Consider the following 18,544-nt stretch of genomic DNA (forward strand, 5'->3'; position numbering starts at 1 on the left):
ATGGCAGCCCACCCAAAGCCTGTTTAGTGGATCGGCTGGTGAAGACATTGGGAAAAAATGTTTAACATTTACAGAAGCTAAACCCCGATTTAAATAGCTACATGGAGCTCGTAGCTGCCGCAATGGAATAGCACAGGTGTAACCTACCACAGGTTCACCAGTTCAAACTAAGACCAAAATGCTAGCTGGAAATTCTGTCAATTCACCACTATCTAACTTCCATTCCCTTCTTAGAATAATTGCCCCCAAACGTTCTAAGCAACCGTGATACTTCCTGACGGGCAGTGGAAACATGGACTGTGATCATGGTCTGTTATCTCCTCGTTCCAGCATACCCTGTAGCCCCTGTAATAAAGCAACACATTGCTGCTCACACTTTGGGAACAGCCATTAAACACCAATGGAAAACCTCATACTTGGCCACCAGAGGTTCTCTAAGGATTAATTGGTTGACTTAGCTGGTGAAAACGTTTAATGCCACACATTAGGTAAAGTGGTATGTACAATACCTAACACCTCAGTAAGAATTAACCATTGTAGCTATTTAGTAGCACGGTATTTATGATTGTTACTAAGTAAAGGCTTTTCAATTTAAACAAGATCTGGGATTGCCCATCATGGAGAGGATCATGGTTGCTTGGAATGTTTGGGGGCAATCATTCTAAGAAGGGAATGGAAGTTAGGTAATGGTGAATTGACAGAATTTCCAGCTAGCATTTTGGTCTTAGTTTGAACTGGTGAACCTGTGGTAGGTTACACCTGTGCTATCCATTGCGGCAGCTACAAGCTCCATGTGGCTATTTAAATTAGTTAAAATTAAATTAATAGTTCAGTTCCTTAGTTACACTAGCTGTATTTTAAGTACTCAATAGACACCTGTTGCTAGTGGCCACTGTATCAGACAGCTCAGAATTGAACATTTCCATCATTACAGAAAGTTATATTGAACAAGCACTGGCTTAGACTATAGATGAAAGGAGTCTTGTAATTGGGAACTGGAAACCATAAGGCAATTAATATAGGTATGTAGGATAGTGCCTTATGGGCCACTCCAGATCAGAGAATGCCAATAAGGAGTTTTAAGTCATCAAAGCATTACAAGATAAGAAAGGAAAAATACTCTACTTTGTACAAATTCACGACAGATCAATATTTGGAACACTTTGGTGCTTCCATTGATTCTCCTTGCAACATAAAGGAAAAGGGCAACTAAAATGATCAAGAGGATAAAAGGAAAATTTATTGAGAAGAAGCAAAAAACTGACTTCAGTATATGAAAAGGCTGGAAAGGAAACTTCTCAAGCCCCTATTACATGGTGGACATTAAGCTAGCACTTAATACGTGTCCTCATTTAAACTGTGATACGAGGTTGGCATCATTTCCCTGGTTTACATACAAAGAAAAGAGGCTCAGAGACCTGGTATTACTTGCCCACATTTTATAAACTTTCTTAGCAAGGCAAGGATTCAGACTCAGACTTTGTGACTCCAAAGCCTGTCTGTGTCCACAGTCACACTGCTTCCCTTTGGATGAAAACGGATTTGGAGACATTTGGCCAAAAGCCAAGATAACTGTAAAATGAGTTAGCATACGGTTAGAGCCAATCAGTTTTCACTAAACTTTGAAATTCTGGTCCTTGGAGGTATCTTTTCAGAATTAAATGGAGAAAATATTTCTTTTTATGGTGGATAGTTATGTTAGAGAATACGATTGCCCAAAAGCTGACTGCCTGAAGGGTAAGCAGGTTCAAGAAGAGTATATATATATATACTCTGGGTGGCATTTTCAGAGTGGAGTTAAACAGGCTCAGAGACCTCAACCTGGGAGGCCGTTACCATTCCGTCCCCTTGCTGCTTTCCTTCACTGTGGTCTGAGGATCAACATTGTCATCATCACCTGGGAACCTGTTAGAAATGCAGAATCTGTCCCCACTCCAGACCTCCTGACTCGGAATCTGCATTCTATCAGGATTCGTAGGCACATTAAAGTTTGAGAAGCTGATCTAGATTTTCCACTTTGCCATTGTCCACCCAATTTAATGTTCTGTCTGACTTTATAGAAGTTCTTTGATTCTAATGTTAGTATACAGACCTTCCAACTGCTATACAGAGATGGAAAGACTTTAAACGCTGTCGTTTATAAAGTATCGCAAAAAGAGGAACATCCTGCTTTAAAAGGCTCACAGGAAATGGAATGCCTGTCTTCCTGAAGGTGTAGTAATTTCCTGTTGCTGCTCTAACAAATTGCCACAAATGTGGTGGCTTCAAACAACGCAGATTTAATAGCTTACTGTCTGTAGGTCAAAGGTCCGACACAGGGTCTTACTGTGCTAAATCAAGGTGTTGAAAGGGACTTGTCCCCTTTGGGCAGCTCTGGGGGATGATGTGCTTCCTTGCCTTTTCCGTCTTTAGGGACCACCTGCATTCCCTGGTGATGGTCCCCTTCTCAAACATCTTCACAGTGGACAGGGGCGAATCAAGTCCTTCGACCACGCTCTGTCCTTCCCGGGTCACACTAACAACCCATCTCCCTCTTCTACTTTTAAGGACTTTGTGGTTACATTGGGGCCACAGCAATAACCCAGGACAGTTGCCTCACTTTAAGATCGGCTGATTTGCTGATCTTAATTCCATCTGCACCCTTAATTCCCCTTTGCCGTGTGCCCTAACGTATTCACAGGTTCTGCGGATTAGGACGTGGACATCTTTTGGAGGACATTATTCTGCTTACTGCGGTTGGTAACTTATTCATCTGTTTGTCATTGGTTTCTATTAGGAAAATTTTCCATTTGCCAAATTTAAATTCTTCATCCTTATACCTATTTCCTTTTGTTCTACCCCCAGTGGAGATGGAAAATGATTACTGGTTACTTTCTTATAAAGCAAACATTAAGAAGTTCATATATATAAGGGCTGCTTGGCTTACCTTTTGTAGATTCACTAGCCCTAATTTATTGTGTTTTCAGGTCATGTGATGCCCCAAAACAACTGCACACACAGGACATTGTAGGGCTCCTGTCTTTCCCCACCATGACCTCTCCTGCTTTTTGCCTCCCAATTTAAACCTCTTGAACATTGATCTAGATAGTTGTCTTTTATGACTCCAGAATATGGAGGAGTGATTTCTTTCTTTTTTTTTTTTTAAAGATTTTATTTTTCCTTTTTCTCCCCCAAGCCCCCTAGTACATAGTTGTGTATTTTTACTTGTGGGTCTTTCTAGTTGTGGCATGTGGGACGCCGCCCTAGCATGGCTTGATGAGTGGTGCCATGTCCATGCCCAGGATCCGAACCAGCGAACCCCTGGGCTGCTGGAGCGGAGCGCACAAACTTAACGACTCGGCCCCAGGGCCCACCCCAGAGGGGCTAGCTTAAAGCGTATGCTAGAAGAAGAAATAGAGAAGAAGTGAGAAATTATAATAATAATAAGTAGAGAATAAGTAAGTCACTGTTCTGGAGTAGATAGCTCACCAGTCCTCCCCGTAGCTCACGCTCACATGAAAAAGGCAGCTCTTGTTTCCCACAGAAAGGAGAGATCCTTCTGGTTTCAGAAATTGGAATTCAATTTGCATAGAAAAGCTGCTATAAATTGTGAGTGGGTTACCGGAATTGATTCTTTTGGTTCTGTGTTGAAGACTGTTAGAGCTTGCAGGGACCTTGAGTACCACCTAGTTCAGCTCCCTTATTTGCAACTGCAGGATCTGAAGTTTTCCACCAGCTGACAGAACTCAAACAAAATCCCAGGTCTCCTCACTCCTGACTTGGTGTCCAGCTGTGCACCTAGCGTAGCCAGTGACTTTGCTCATCCTTCTTGGCAGGTCTAGGAAGGTAACTAACGATTTGTAATATCGTTTCTATGAAAAAGGCATTCTAAATTCCAAACATCTAATTGTGTTTTTTTAAAATAATCCATTTGAAATGTGGGCACTTTTTAATAGATACTGTTTTTCTTAATGTCTTAGTTCCCCTTTGAGACAGTTTTTGGAAGCCTTTTCATGTTATCACATCATTGTCTAAGCTTTAGACCTCAAGTTTAGACATATTATTCTAGTAAAGGCCTGACCTGTGCTTAAGGTAAGGGAGGGATTGGTTTGTGTATGAATTCACAGATGTGTTTATATGTAGATATATATATATTTTGTTGTTGTTGTTGGGAGATGGAGAGAGAATCACAATAGTGAATACCGTGTTTGCTCAGCCCTGCCATCTTTTTCTGTTTGGCTTATGGCCTGCTTTGACCTGTAGGTAATTGTCTGCTGTTCATTCCTTGTTTTTGTTTTTTTTTTAACAGATTTATTGAGATATAATTCATAGACTATACAGTTCATCCATTTGAAGTATTCAATTCACTGGGTTTTTTTGTACATACTCAGGGTTGTGGAGCCATTACCACAGTCAGTGGGGGATAGCATCTCATTGTCATCACCTCAAAAAAGAAATCCCATTTCTGTTAGCAGTCACTCCCCATTTCCCCCAAGCTTTCCTGACCCCCTACCCCCCAGATTCAGGCGACCATTAATCTGCTTTCTGTTTCTTTAGATTTGCCTATTGTGGACTTTTCATATAAACGCACTTATATAATATGTGGTCTTTTGTGAATGGCTTGTTTTTCATTTAGTATAATGTTTTTGAGGTTTATCCATGTTGTGACATTTATTAGTATTTCATTTCTCTTTATGCCAAATAATATTCCATTGTAAGAATATACCCCATTTTGTTTATCCATTCATCAGTTGATAGATATTTGCATTGTTCCACTTTTTGGATATTATGAATAATATTGCTGTGAACACGTGTACAAGTTTTTGTGTGGATACATGGTTTCATCTCTCTTGGGTACATACTTAGGAGTGGAATTGCTGGGTCACATGGTAACTCCGTGTTAACATTTGGAGGAAGTGCCCGACTTTTCCAAAGTGGCTGCACACTTTACATTCTCACCTGCAGTATGGGAGGGTTCCAGTTTCTCTGCATCCTTATCAACAGCAGTTATTATCTGTCTTTGGATCATGGTCATCCTAGTGACTGTGAAACAATATTTCAATGTATTTTGCATTTCCCTGATGGCAAATGATATGAAACATCCTTCCGTGTGCTCACTGGCCATTTCTGTGTGTGTGTATATGTGTGTGTGTATATACGTACATATATATACACACATACACATACATATTTATATATTGTTTTGGAATGTGTTCACATTCTTTGCTCGTTTTTCAGTTCTCTCTTTAAATTTTGAATTGTAAGAGTTATTTATATATTCTAGATTCAAGTCCCTTATCAGGCAAAAGATTTAGAAATATTTTCTCCCCTTCTGTGTGTTGTCCTTTCGCTTTCTTTACAGTGTCCTTTGAAGCACAAGTCTTTATTTCTGGTTAAGCTGCCATTCGTTCTTTGTCGTTTATTCCTTGAGCTCATGTTTACTGAGTGCTGCCTGTGCCAGGCGTTGTGCCAGGCACTGGGAAGACAGCTGCTGTCTTGTGGGTGGTTACCTCAAATTTGCCTTATTAGGTTTGTCTTATTTACCACTGTGGTGCTGGGTCAGTGGGTAAGATAGTACTCTCTGTCTTATGCGAAATAGGAGTAAATATGCTGATCCAAGTCAGATGGAAATGTTTTTAGGACTAACTGGTGATTATAAAGCATTCGATTAATGAGTTAAGCAACAGTTTAGCAAATGTTTGGGGTTCTAAGGCCTTCTAGGGTTCACCTAGGCTGTAATTTAGTGGAGACAAATGGCTCCTAGCCCTAAAGTTATAGGAACAAAATTACCAGAACTTTTACCCATAACATTATTGTAAAAATTTTCAGTTTCCTACATCTTCTACTTGTTGGAGGTTGAATATATTTTGTCATGAACTGAATTGTAAACAATATGATGTTGGTTACAGTATCATACTAGAATCTTTAAAAAATGAGAAAGATACGTTTAATAAAACACACATATAGGCAGCCCCATGGCATAGTGGTTAAGTTCACACAGTCCGCTTCAGTGTCGTGGGGTCTGTGGGTTCAGCTCCCGAGCGTGGACCTACACCACTCATCAAGCCATGCCATGGCAGCAACCCACATACAAAATAGAGGATTGGCACAGCTGTTAGCTCAGGGCCAGTCTTCCTCACCAAAAAAATTAAAAAAAATAAAATAAAAATAAAAAACAAAAAAACGGATGTATAAACTGAACCTGTTGTGAAACATGCCTGTTGAGATCATTGTTTTTTCCTCAGGTAAAAGATACCTGCTTTCTGCAGCATACGTGGACAGCCGCAAGTGGGAAGCAAGAGAAAAAGAACATTGTCACCTCGGTAGGTACCTCTGGGGCTGTTAGAAGTGGCATTTCAGTCACTCCATATGTTTATCATCATATATTCATGTGGTATATGTATGAAATGATGCTTTTATGATGATCTAATTCAGATAAGCACATTTGGTCTTAAAAAGAATTTGACTGTTGTTTTACACATGGCAAAATCATCTTTGCTATCCTGCAAATTTCTGTTTCTTTTTTGCCTTGACAATTAGTCTCCTTGAGTTATGTAAGCAATTCTTTTCTTTCTTGTTTTTTGTCCGTTTTTATCATACAGTGAGTTACCATGCAGCTTGTTTTACATTATCTGCAAAGACAAATGCATTTTGATCCTTTTTGTTGTCATCTCTTGTGGTCTTCAGAGCTCTTTCTAACGCCTCTTCATCACCAGGCGACAGATTTAAAGCAGTGTTATAACCTCATAGACATCGTTTGGGAAATGGTTGGCAAGCATCTTCTGAGGCGGTAGGCTCCTAGCCACACCTCTCTGTCCCTGTTCCTGGGCCACAGTACCAATGGCAGCCTTTCTCTTATGAAATAACCAGGCCTAAAATCACTGACCCTCTGAGCACTTTGTAGAAATGTACGTACTTCCTATATATAATATGTATCATATATAACAGCATCAGGACGTTGATAAAGTCAGACTCTTAGTGATAATTTTGGGGACTGATGTAATTTCTTGATCAATTCCAGTACTGATCTAATATTTTCCCCTAGATTTCTTTCTCTGCTTTTTCTGTTTATGTTAAAGAATCGGGACCTTCTGTGTTTGTGGAGAGGACAGTCTTTTGTCCTGTCTATAACGGCTACCTTGGGGAGCGGGGGCAGTTCAAAGAGCTCATTTTCTCCCCTGATGATGTGATTGCAAGGGCAGAGCTGGGGTCTGAGTCCTGGGATGGTGTCTGGGCAGGAGCCAGCCAAAGCTGAGCTGCAGAGACGCCAAAGATGAGAACTATAGGCTTGCAATGAGATGTGGAGTCGCTGTGACCCACAGATAGAAGTGCAGATGGACACAGATGTGGCGTACAGGCAAAGTTAAATACCATGAGTGGCATTATCTTAAGTGACACAGTTTTATTCACAAAATGGTGAACCACTTTGGTAAGGTTGTGAACGAATCAAAGTGCTATCTTTCTTTGATTTACGTGGCAGTTGCATTTATGGAAAATTCAGCTTGTTTTCTAATTATTCCCCCAAAAGTGCTTTGCGTTTATTTGTAAAATGGAGTTAGTTCTGTTAATTATAAAGAGGTTTTTTCTTTTTTAAATGTGTGAATGATTGCCATGTTATAAATGGGATGGTATGTGGGGTAAATATTTTAACTTTTTATGTGGAAATAATTTTAAACTCACAAAAAATGGTAAGACTAATACAAAGAACATCTGTATACCCTTCGCCCAGATTCACCTATTGTCGTCATTTTGACTCATTGGATTTTGCTTTCTCACTCTCTATCTGCACACACATTTTTTTTTAACCATCTTGAGTTTCTTGCAGATATTAATGGTCCTTTATCCTGAGTGCCTTGGTGGACATTACCTGACGTATTTTAAGAAGCCAGTTCCTTTTTCTAATGGACTGTTCTTCTCCAGGGTTTTGTCTGATATTTCCTCATGACTCGATTCAAGATATGCTTCCCTGGCCAGAATACTGTCAGTGATGTTGCGTCCTCCTTCAGGTGTCACATCTGGAGACAGCTGATGCCCACCTGCCCTGGCGGGTGATGTTAACTCTGATCACCGGGTCAAGTGTGTCTGGCGTCCCCACTGGAGAGTTACTGCTGTCTCCCCTGTGACTAACGGGCCGTCTGTGGGGAGACACCTTATAGCATGCCCCTGTGCTGCTGCTTGTTGACAGTCCCATCTAGGTCTGGCTTCATGGAGCTTCTTGCCTGAATCACTCTTAGTGTGATGGTTGCAGAAGGAAGGATTCCAGCGCCGTGAGCACCTCCGCGTGGACTAGTTAAGGTCTGTGGTGGACTGTAAGCAAGAGCCCCCCCGTCTCTCCTGTTCTGTCTCTTTTTATCTGTTTGTTATCAGTATCATCTTGCGGATTGTGGATTCCTCTTTTTTTTTCTTTTAATGGTTCATTGTCAACCTTAATTATTTGGGGGTCCACTTGTCCCAGATTGGGCTGGTCAAAGCACTGTCACCCTGGCCCCCCATGTTCCATCTTGCGCCTGTCAACGAAAATAATCCATAACCAATCTATAAATGAAAATTTGGGAGAGTGTATTCTGAGCTAAAATCTGAGGACCATGGCCCAGGGCCTTTCTTCCCAAAGGAACAAAGGGCACCAAAGCACTGAGGTGTACAGAGTGGTTATATACCCCCAAACAGGATCTTTCACATATGATTGAAATGTCCCTTTTACAGTAGCCTCGAGGCGATGGATGGGCATAACAGGTAGGTCTGCTGTCTCAGTGAACACAGCAGGGTGGCAGGTCTGTTGTCTCCAGCTAGCTGGTCAAATGTGAGCACAGCAATCAGTTCCTAAGGAAAGGTGCTTATCCTTAAGGAAATGCCAATGTGGGGGGAAGTTGCACCTTTATCTTAAGGCCATTTGTTCTTGCCATAGGAAATGTTTAAAGCAGATATACAATGTGTGCTCAACGGCCACAGTCAGGCCCTTTTGGAAAAAACAAAGTCAGGCCGAATTAGGTTTACACCAAATGTCTTCCTCATATATCCTATTGCTTGCCATTTCTATTTGCCACGCCTTTCCTGTTCTAGGCCTAGACTCAGTTATTCCTCCAAGGACCCCTGTTCCTTTTAGTGGTGAATGGTATTAGAAACCAAGATCTGTGCACTGGGGGTCCTCTTGCTACTATGGAGTTTTTGCTTCTTGGCCCATTCAGTGGACAGAGCTAGAAAAATATGTAAACATGTATATGTAAACATACATGTATGCACATATGTGTGTATCAGCTCACATGTACATATTTTACAAATAATGAGCTCATCCTGAAACCTCCAATTGCCATTCATCCTCACAGGGTCTGCCTTGCCTGCCTCTCTGGCCTGGACAGTGTTCTGATGTGTTGGATAATCTTGGCATTGCAGCTTGTCTAATTTTCCTGTGTTCTGCCCATTAAGTGCCAGTAATGCCCTGCAGTCGTTGTGATGGTCAAAAAAATACCCCATATATTCTAAAATGCCAGAGCCACTGTTGTAGGCATGAAACCAGCATGGACTCAATTAATTATATTGCAAAGCTTGTTCTGACGTGCCACATGTGAATTATAAGAAAAGTGCTGTGGAAGTACTGAGAGGAGAGGGAGGAACTTCAGGACAGCAATTGTTAAACACCTTCCTAGGTATGAAGGGAAGATTAGGAAAGGAGACCATTTTATTTGGCGCCTTGGTATGGGGTATCGTCATCTCTCTGGTATTCGGAGACAGATTTAGGGGAACGTTGTCATGGATTCCTGCAGAAGCAGAAGCTGTTTGTTAGAGAATGAACACAGTGATCTGCAACCAATAGGTATCGCGTGGAGCTAACTGCCGCCTTCTGTTAAAACTGGTGGAAAAGCAGTGGCAGCCACCACTTCCTGGGTAGGCCCTGCTGGAGCGGACCCTGGGCACCGGCTCCCTGTCCCGGGGGCGCTCGGCCCCTCCTTATGTGTGCCGTGTCAGGGGTGGAGAGTCTGCACCGGGGCACGCACCTGGCGTGGACCCGTTGCGCCGCCTTGGGAAACTGCATGGACCTGCGTCCCTGGACCGTCCATGCGTGGTGATGGGACCTGCCAGGGAGAACGCCGTCCGGCCGGCGCTCGGCACAGGCGCGCCCCTTAGGAAGAGCGGAGAGAAAGTGCTGCGAGACCGCGCAGCTCCTCGGGGCAGCGACTGAAACTCGGCCCTCCCTGGGATTCCGCGGGTTTCTCCAGCTGCCCCTCGAGGGCTTGGCCTGGACGCGGCCCTGGGCCCAGTGCGCGCGCAGGCGCCGCGCCGGGGCTGCGCTGCCGAGACCGGCCGGCAGGTGGCGGTGCGACCTCGGGGACGACGCAGCTCGGGAGCCGCTCCGCCTTGCGCGTGCGCGGAGGGCGCCGCCGCAGGTGGAGCGCTGTGATTGGGCACTGCGGCCTGGCGCGGGCTCGCTGATTGGGGGAGGGAGGAGGGCGAGATGACGCTGCAGCTCCGCGCGTCCCCATTGGGCAGCGGGTGGGGCGGGGTGCGCCGCCGGCGCCGGGACACGGGAACGTGGCAGGGTAGCCGCCCGCCGCCCCTCAGCTCCTGCGGGCGCCGCCGCGTGCCCGCTTCTCCGGAGGCGGCTCTGGGGCGTCGAGTCGGGGGCGTGGTGCTTTGGTCGACGGCCGTGGGCGGTGCCCCGAGATGTGCGCACGCCCCGGTGGGTGGGCGAGGCTCCCACGTGGACACATGCGGGAAGGACGCCGAGCTGCGCTCCCGCTCCGCGCGGTGGCCGTCGCCCCGACTCCCAGCGGCGGGGACGTGTCGTGCTGTTTCCCAGTGGAGGGTGTGGGGAAGGGGCGGACCCATCCCCTGGCCCGCCGCGCCCTCAGCGCCGGCCCGCCTCCGCCCGCTGCGCTCGCTCCGAGCTCACGCTGTGGGCTGTTTGCTGCACGTGCCAGGCTGTGCCATTTCACGCATAAACACTGCAGTATACGTCTCTAAGAGAGAAGGAGGTTTTCAATACCATTGTCGCACCTGTAACGTTAATCGCTGACATGTGAAATACCAGTCAACACTCGGCTGTCCGTGAAACTCCCCTAAGGTGTTTAATGGTTGAATGAGGACCCGCAGAAGGTCCGTACAACGCGGTTGCTGATGTCCCCCTTCTGCGTCTTTCAGGATCTTTATGGAAACAAAGCAGGGAGAAGGGTGTAGTGAACCCCCCAGTGCCCTCACCGCCTTCCCCGCTGACCAGTCCCCTGCAGTCTTGCTTCCTCCAGCCCCTACCCCTTCACCAGATTGCTTAACAAATCCTTATCAGAGCATTTCACGTGTATTTTGATAATGTACCTCTAAAAGGTAAGGATTTTTTAAAAACAGAACTATAATACCATTCTCATGGCTAAAAATTAGTAATTCTTTAACATCATTAAATATTCCATCAATGTTCACATTTCCCCAATGTCATATAAATTTCCTTTTAATTTACAATTTGTCGAAATGGGATCCAGATAAGGTCCATACACTGTAATGTGTTGAGAGGTCTCAAGTATGTTTTAATTTGTAGGTTTCTCTCTTTCTTTCTTGTAATTTATTTGTTGAAGAAAACAGATGTTTTGTCTTGTGGAGTTTCCCACATTCTGGATTTGCTGTTGTCATCCTTGTGTGTCTAACATGTTCCTCCACCTTCCGTATGTCCTGTGAAACTGCCAGTCAGAGAAGGAGCCTTGATCAGCTTCAGGATTTGTTTCTGTGTGTTTTTCCTTTGGCATGAATACTTCATAGGAAGTGTTGAATTCCTGTTTGAATGCAGGTTGAAACTGAACACCACCGCCATTCTTGCAGACACTTCTCCCTTTAGCTGAGGTTTAGTTTTGCTGTGTCATTTCAGCTGTGGAGGGCTTTGGCTGTTGCAGTAGTTTTTCATACGTTGCCCCTGAAGCCTGATGGAGATTTTCTGAAGCCTGCTTTCCTAACCTTTGCCAGTTCTGTATTTGCATCTCTGTGACGTCTACTAATCTGTTTATATTTACTATCTGCCAGCAGTTGTAGAGGTGGTCTGATTATGCTCATCATCCTCATTTAGTCTCATTTTCTTAGTATATATGTAGACCAAGCTTGCCTTCACATTTTTCCATTATTGAAACTTTATTTTAAAGCTTCTGGTGCCAGGGAGACAGACAGATAGAAGGAAATCTAAATATCTGCATTCAGAATGGCTCCCATGTTAGTTTTTCCTGCTTCCTTCTGTTACTCTACACATTGTATGTCACCTTCCTTGTTTTTCTTTTTAAATGTGGGAATCAAAAACAGTTTCAGCCTGTGTTTTCTAGATCTCTTCTTCTAGGAAGTACAATAACAATTTGTATCTACTTCTTTATTACATAAATCAACAAGGTGCGCAGATGGTTGCCAGCCCAGAAAGAGCTTAGCGTTGACTCAGTGGGTACCGGTGATGTACAGTTACACAGAAATCATGAAGAGCTGAAACCGTCTGATGCCTTCTCACCTGAAGCTCCCAGGATTCAGTAGAGGCTCCATCTTTCTTTCAGTGACCCTGCTCATCTCCACTCTGACCTGGAGACCACCCTCTTTTATAAGAGGCTTCTTCCACAGCATGTCTCTGCTGTAGATTTTGTGATCCATCATTGAGGAGATTGCTATTTTCTTTCTGAGAACTTTATGTATTTGGAAGCTGTGTTACTTTGGTGCACACCAGTTTCAAATTATCTTCCTGGAAAAATGAATTTTTGATCATTTGTAATGACCCACCTAATCTGTGAAAGTAATGTTTTTTACCTTTAAGTCCATTGTTTCTGATATTAATATGGCTATACCAGCTTTCTTTTGACTACTATCTGCCTACTATATTTCTCATTCATTTATTTTCAGCTCTCCTGTGTTCGTGTGATTTATATAGCTAGATTTTGCATTTTTAACAAATCTGGCAGTCGTCTTTTTAACTAGAAAGTTCAGTCTATTTACATTGTCATTTTGTGATTGCTGATATATTTGGATTTATTTCTATCACATTTTGTGATTTATCCCATCTTTCTTTTTTCTTTCTTCCTCTTATCTTCTTTTGGATTGATTTAGGGTGTTTTTGTTTTTACGTTTTTTTCCCCTTCACTGGTCTAGAAATTATATCCTCTATTTCTACTCTTTTAGAAGAGTAGATCCTACATTCTACATTTACATCTTTAGATTATGGCTCTGTAACTCCTCACATGGATATTTAACTTAAAATCTAATGATAATTACACACTACTGTCTTTTAGAAGAGTTCAGTCCAGTCACACACACATACCCCCAGCCTTATGGTATTGTCTAATATTAAAGTTTTATCCTTTTAAAACACACACAATACATTATTATTTTAAAGTTTTATCCTAGATTTAACCTACTTTATTTATGTGCCATTCTTTCTAGCATCTCAAATCTTCTTTAAAGGATTATTAAATTTTCTTCTTTTTTTTTTTAAAGATTGGCACCTGAGCTAACATCTGTTGCCAATCTTTTTTTTCTTGTTCTTCTCCCCAAAGCCCCCCCAGTACATGGTTGTCTATTCTAGTTGCAGGTCCTTCTGGTTGTGCTGTGCGGGACGCCGCCTCAGCACGGCCTGATGAGCAGTACCCTGTCTGCGCCTGGGATCTGAACCGGCAAAACCCTGGGCCGCCGCAGTGCAGCGCACCAACTTAACCACTTGGCCCGGGGCCGGCCCCTAAATTTTCTTCTTCCTAAAATACGTCATCTTAAAAACAGAACTTCTAAAAGGTTTCTTTAGTGAGTATTTGTTGCTACTAAGTTTTCTTAGTTTTCGTTTGTCTAAACATGTCTTTATTTTTCCCTTATTCTTAAAAGATAGTTCTGTCAGATACATTGTTGACAGTATTTACTCCCAACGCTTTGAACACATCATTCTACTGGCTTCTCTAGTTCCCATCAAGAAAACACCTGTTGGTATACTTGTTTTTCCTTTGTGAGTAATTTATCTTTTCTTCTGGCTACTTTTAAAGTCCTTTTATTCTTCAGTTTCACTACAATGTATCATGGTGTGGGTTTAATTTTACTTAATTGATTTGAGATTTCATGTGTTTCCTGAACCTGAAAACTTATATCTTTTATCCTTTCTAAAAAATATTTAGCTGTTATCTCATAATATAGTACCTCTCCCCATTCTCTTTAACTTCTTTTAGAAATTCAATTAAATGTATTTTAGGCCATCTTACTCTGTTTTCTGTATCTCTCTACTCCTCTTCCATACTTTTCGTCTTCATCTCTCTTTGCTGCTTCTGTGTAATTCCTTTTATGTCGATCAGGTGACTAATTCTCACCTCACCCGTGTCTAAACTGCTCTTCAACTTACTCATCAGGTTCCTTTTTCCCAGCTTTGTGGAGGTGTTCTTTTCATAAATAAGCTGCACATATTTAAAGTGTGCAATCTGATAAGTCTTGACATTTGTGCACGTGTGTATGTCCATGAAATCGTCACCACATTCAAGATAATGACTGTGTCTGTCGCCTCCGCCCAGGCTTTCTCCTGCTCCTTGTAACCCTTTCCCTTCCTCCTGCCGACCCTCCGGAATCTCCAGTTGACCACCGATGCGCTTTTGGTCACTGTAGCTTAGCTTGTGTTTTCTAGAATTTTATGCAGTAAAATCAGCTCTTTAAACAAAATTCTCAGGTTGGTATATTCGGGATCACATAGGAAGTGTGAACTAGGGCCCCAAAGAGGTGTGAAGGCCGGCTGCAGTGTGGAGTCCTCAGGGCGACATCCCTGCTGTTCCCTGGGCAGGCGCCCTGCTGTCTAGGTCACCTTTCACTGAGGTCAGGGGTCGCCCTAGGTGGTCCTGCCTTGCCCTGAGGATCTCTGAACCAGCTTCTCACCTCACAGTGGTCTTGATCTTGTCCTGTCCCCATAAGTGCTTAACACCACAGCTCGTGTCCCTGGGGACCTGCAGACGCTCTCAGGGTGGCTTCTACCATCGGTGCTCCTTCAGACACTCCAGGTTTGTGCTGCCATCTTGCCTTTGGCCTCTGACAAGTATGTCGACCTTGAAAACTCAGGCATGTCTATAAAAAATTTTTTTTTAGTATTTTATTTAGGTGTTTTAATAGTAGGGAGAATTTTTAAAGGATATTTAGTCCACCTTTTTCCAGTTTAACGTCTTCCTTGAGCTTAGGAGCCACATCCAGGACTTATTCTGTGTTCCTCCATGGTGGTTCTCAGACATAACTCACTCGAGTGCACACCCAGGCCTTTTGTTTAAAAATTTGGATTCCTCTGGTCTCAGCTCAAACCGGCAGATTAGAATGGCCCTCTGGGTGTGAAGTTAGGAATCTGAAGTTTCAGAGCCCTCAGGTCATTCAAGTCCTCGGCCAAGTCTGAAGCATTACATTCCTGGACTTGGAATAGTGCAGGGTCCTCAGTACAATCTCTTGTGTCCTGAGATCATCAGTGGTATTGTTTTCTCCAAACAGGAAGGACGTTCTTCTACTAGTATACATTTCGTTTTCTGGACATGCTTCCACATCGTCTGTACAGCTTTAAGTTTTGTTAAATGAAGAATTCACATTTCGGGTCCATTTTCCCAGATAGTCTTTGTTGACCTCAACCATCCTCTGCAGTGTGTGTCCCTGAGGAGCAGAGGGACGGGCAGGAGAGCGTCTTCTTTGGCACATCCCTTTGAACAGAACCTGGGCATCTGCTGGCCCCTCCCTGAACCATGTGTGGTTTGACTGTTGAAGCCCGTGGTCCAGAAGCCTGTGGTGCTGGCTCTCTGCAGGCCCCAGCTGGCCAGCTTTCCTGCCTGTGCCTGCCTTGTGCAGTGTTCCACCTCATTCATCATGCCAGCACTCTCTGTGAGGTGACTGGTCACGTATTACATTTAGCAGCTAACCTTGCTCTGACTTCCAGGATGCAGACATTACTCCTCAGATGCTGGCTCTGCAGCTGCTGCCTTTTCGGAGGCCGCAGCCGATTTCACTTGACTGAAGCTGTCTGGGTGTGAAGGATGAAAAGGGAATCTTGAGTTACCATCCTACAGATGCCAGCTCAGTCCAGTGTTGAGTTACACGTTGTGCACGATATGAAACCTACGAGGAAACAGCCCATCTGAGCTAGGCCAGCAGATCCTGATCCTGCTTTTTTTAGTGAAACTTTAGACTTTGAGTAAAGGGAGGTGACTCTTTATATTGCCTGTCATCTCAACACAAGAGCCTCTATTATGACGTGATGAAAAGATTCGGTGCCATGAGAGTGCTGTTAAATGTCATTCTGTGAGCAAGTAGCTGTAACAGTATTAATCTGTCTTAGTATGAAGAGGTTTTAGGGACTCTGTGTGTGGGTGGGTGGTTTAACATTCCTTAATCACTTAGTGTCAACCCCTTTAAGACAGTCATAAGGAAAGATTTTCCCCAGTAGCTACTGAGTCATTGAGAGCATCTCCCAGGAAAGGAAAGAGGAAAAAATATTTAAATGTGCAGCAGTAGGTCCTCAACAAATATTTGTCAATTGATTCTCTATGTCTCCTTATTTCTTGATACTAATCTCTTCCACCAGGGAGTAAACAACACTTGGAAATCAAATTGCTTCTTTTTCTTTCCTCCCTCTCTCCTTCCCTTCCTTTCTTCCTTTCACTCGTTTCTCTGGATGTTTATTGAGTGCCTTTTATAGAACTGTTCTAGAGACTGAGAATATGTCAGTAAATGAAGTCCTTGCCTTTATGGATTTTACTTCTAAGTGTAAAAGACAAAAAAACAAACACAGACCAGCTTATGTAGGCATTTGTAGGTCATAGAAAGTCTTTTGGATTTTATTCCAAGTATGATAGGAAGCCAGTGGCTGGTTGAGAAGAGAAATGACGGGATCTGATTGATCTTTTAAGAGACTTACTCAGACTGCTGTGTGGAGGTTTGATTGTAAGGGTGGGGACAGTAGTTGAGGTGACTGGTCGGTCAGAAGGTGAGAGGTTAGCAGTGGTAGTGGTGAGAAATACGAATTTATATTTCTATTTCAAATCTAGAGCCTATAGGATTTGCTGACAGTTGGTTGTGGAGCATGAAGAAGAATGGAGTCATGACTGACGCCTAGGTTTTTGGCTTGAGTAAGCCAGTGAATATAGTGGCCATTCACTGAGATGGGAAAGGCTGGGGGAAGCAGGTGTGGAGTGGAGGGTTGGAGAATTAAGAGGATGTGAAGTGTTTGAATGCCTTTAGACACACACATGGAGGTGTCACCTGTGTGGGCACAGAGATACAAGTTTGGAGTTAGAGTCAGGGAGGCGTATGCGCCTGGAGTCAGTACTGTGCACTTGAGGGCTAAAGCTGTGGGAGAGAGAACGAGATCACCCAGGCACTGAGAGATGGTGAAGAGCAGAGTCTCCTACTCAGACTTGGGGCACCCCAACATTCAGAAGTCAAGAAGAGGAGGTCCTGCAAAGGAACCCAAGAAGGAGGGAACAAAGAGGAAGTGATGAGGGATAGAATGGTGAACTCTCCTGAATGCTAGTGAGGGGTCCAGTAAGATAAGGTGAAGGATTAACCACTGGGTGTACAGTGTAGACATGGTCTTTGGCGTTAGTGGAGTGATGGAAACCAAAATCTAATTTGAGTGAGTTCCAGAGAAAGTGGGACTAAGGAAGTAGTGATGGCTGTGTCAGGGATGACTCTTCAAGGAACTCGCTGCTGAGGGGAGCAGAGCAAGGAGAAACCGCTGGAAGAAGATGCAAACTCAAGGGAGGTTTTTGTTGTTTGTTTGGTAATAAAATTCATCCTCTGATAAAAAAAACCCAGAAGGCAGAGTATCTGGGCACAGATGCCGGGAGCCTGGTAGATCTGATAGCAGGAGGATGAAGTTGTCTTTGGATTGCTTCTGTCTTACACTCAGGGCAAAAAGACACTACACCACGAGCTGAGAGTGGGAGTGAGGGAGAAGGGGAGAGAGCCCGGTGTAAGTTGGAGAAGCAGTGAGGAGCTGTGAAATAATCATTTTGGAGAGTATGTTGCCTAGCATTTCAGATCTTTTTAGACTCTGAGATAACAGTGTGATCTTAAGAATACCAAGTATTGCTGTGGATGTTCTGCTCAAAGGAACCAGAACAGGAACAGTTCCATCTGAAAATCATTACCTGCAGCCAGAGTGCCTCTCTCATTTGTTCAGGGAGTGTACAGAAATCATTTGATAAATTCCAGTGTAAACATTTTTTGAATAGCTAATATGTTTACCTGGTTCAGAATGGGAAAGGAATAGGTGTTTGAGTGATGGCGTCCTCTTCCCTTGGCCCCGACCATCTAACTCCTTTCTCTGGAGCCTCAGTAATAACACTTTGTCATGTCTGCTTCCAGAGGTACTTGATTGATCCATTTTTTTAAAAGCTAAATATATGCTAGGATTTTTTAAATAACCGTTACTTCAATTAAATGAATAATTTCTTAAAATGTTACTAATATTCCTTTGTCCTCTTTAATTTATACAAAAATAATTTCTAGAAAGAGCATCTGTTTTAATACTGATTTCATAATGATGGCAGCCAACTGGCAGGAGTTACATCTGTTGGATTTTTCTTAAGAAATGTGTGTGTTTAACAAGGTTCTTTTTCCTTTGTCT

The 18,544-nt window shown here is 43.4% G+C and overlaps 1 protein-coding gene across 1 annotated transcript in view; it reads left to right on the top strand.

The window, feature by feature from the left end:
- MRPS27 (mitochondrial ribosomal protein S27) overlaps positions 1–18,544 on the top strand; it is an 89,408-nt gene that overhangs the window by 836 nt on the left and 70,028 nt on the right. Inside the window, exon 2 of the mRNA XM_001504031.6 lies at positions 6,225–6,302. Within this exon, the coding sequence (XP_001504081.4) occupies positions 6,225–6,302 (78 nt within the window). The remainder of the gene's footprint in view (positions 1–6,224; positions 6,303–18,544) is intronic.

The sequence above is a fragment of the Equus caballus genome, chromosome 14 (assembly GCF_041296265.1).
Source record: "Equus caballus isolate H_3958 breed thoroughbred chromosome 14, TB-T2T, whole genome shotgun sequence".
NCBI lineage: Eukaryota > Metazoa > Chordata > Mammalia > Perissodactyla > Equidae > Equus > Equus caballus.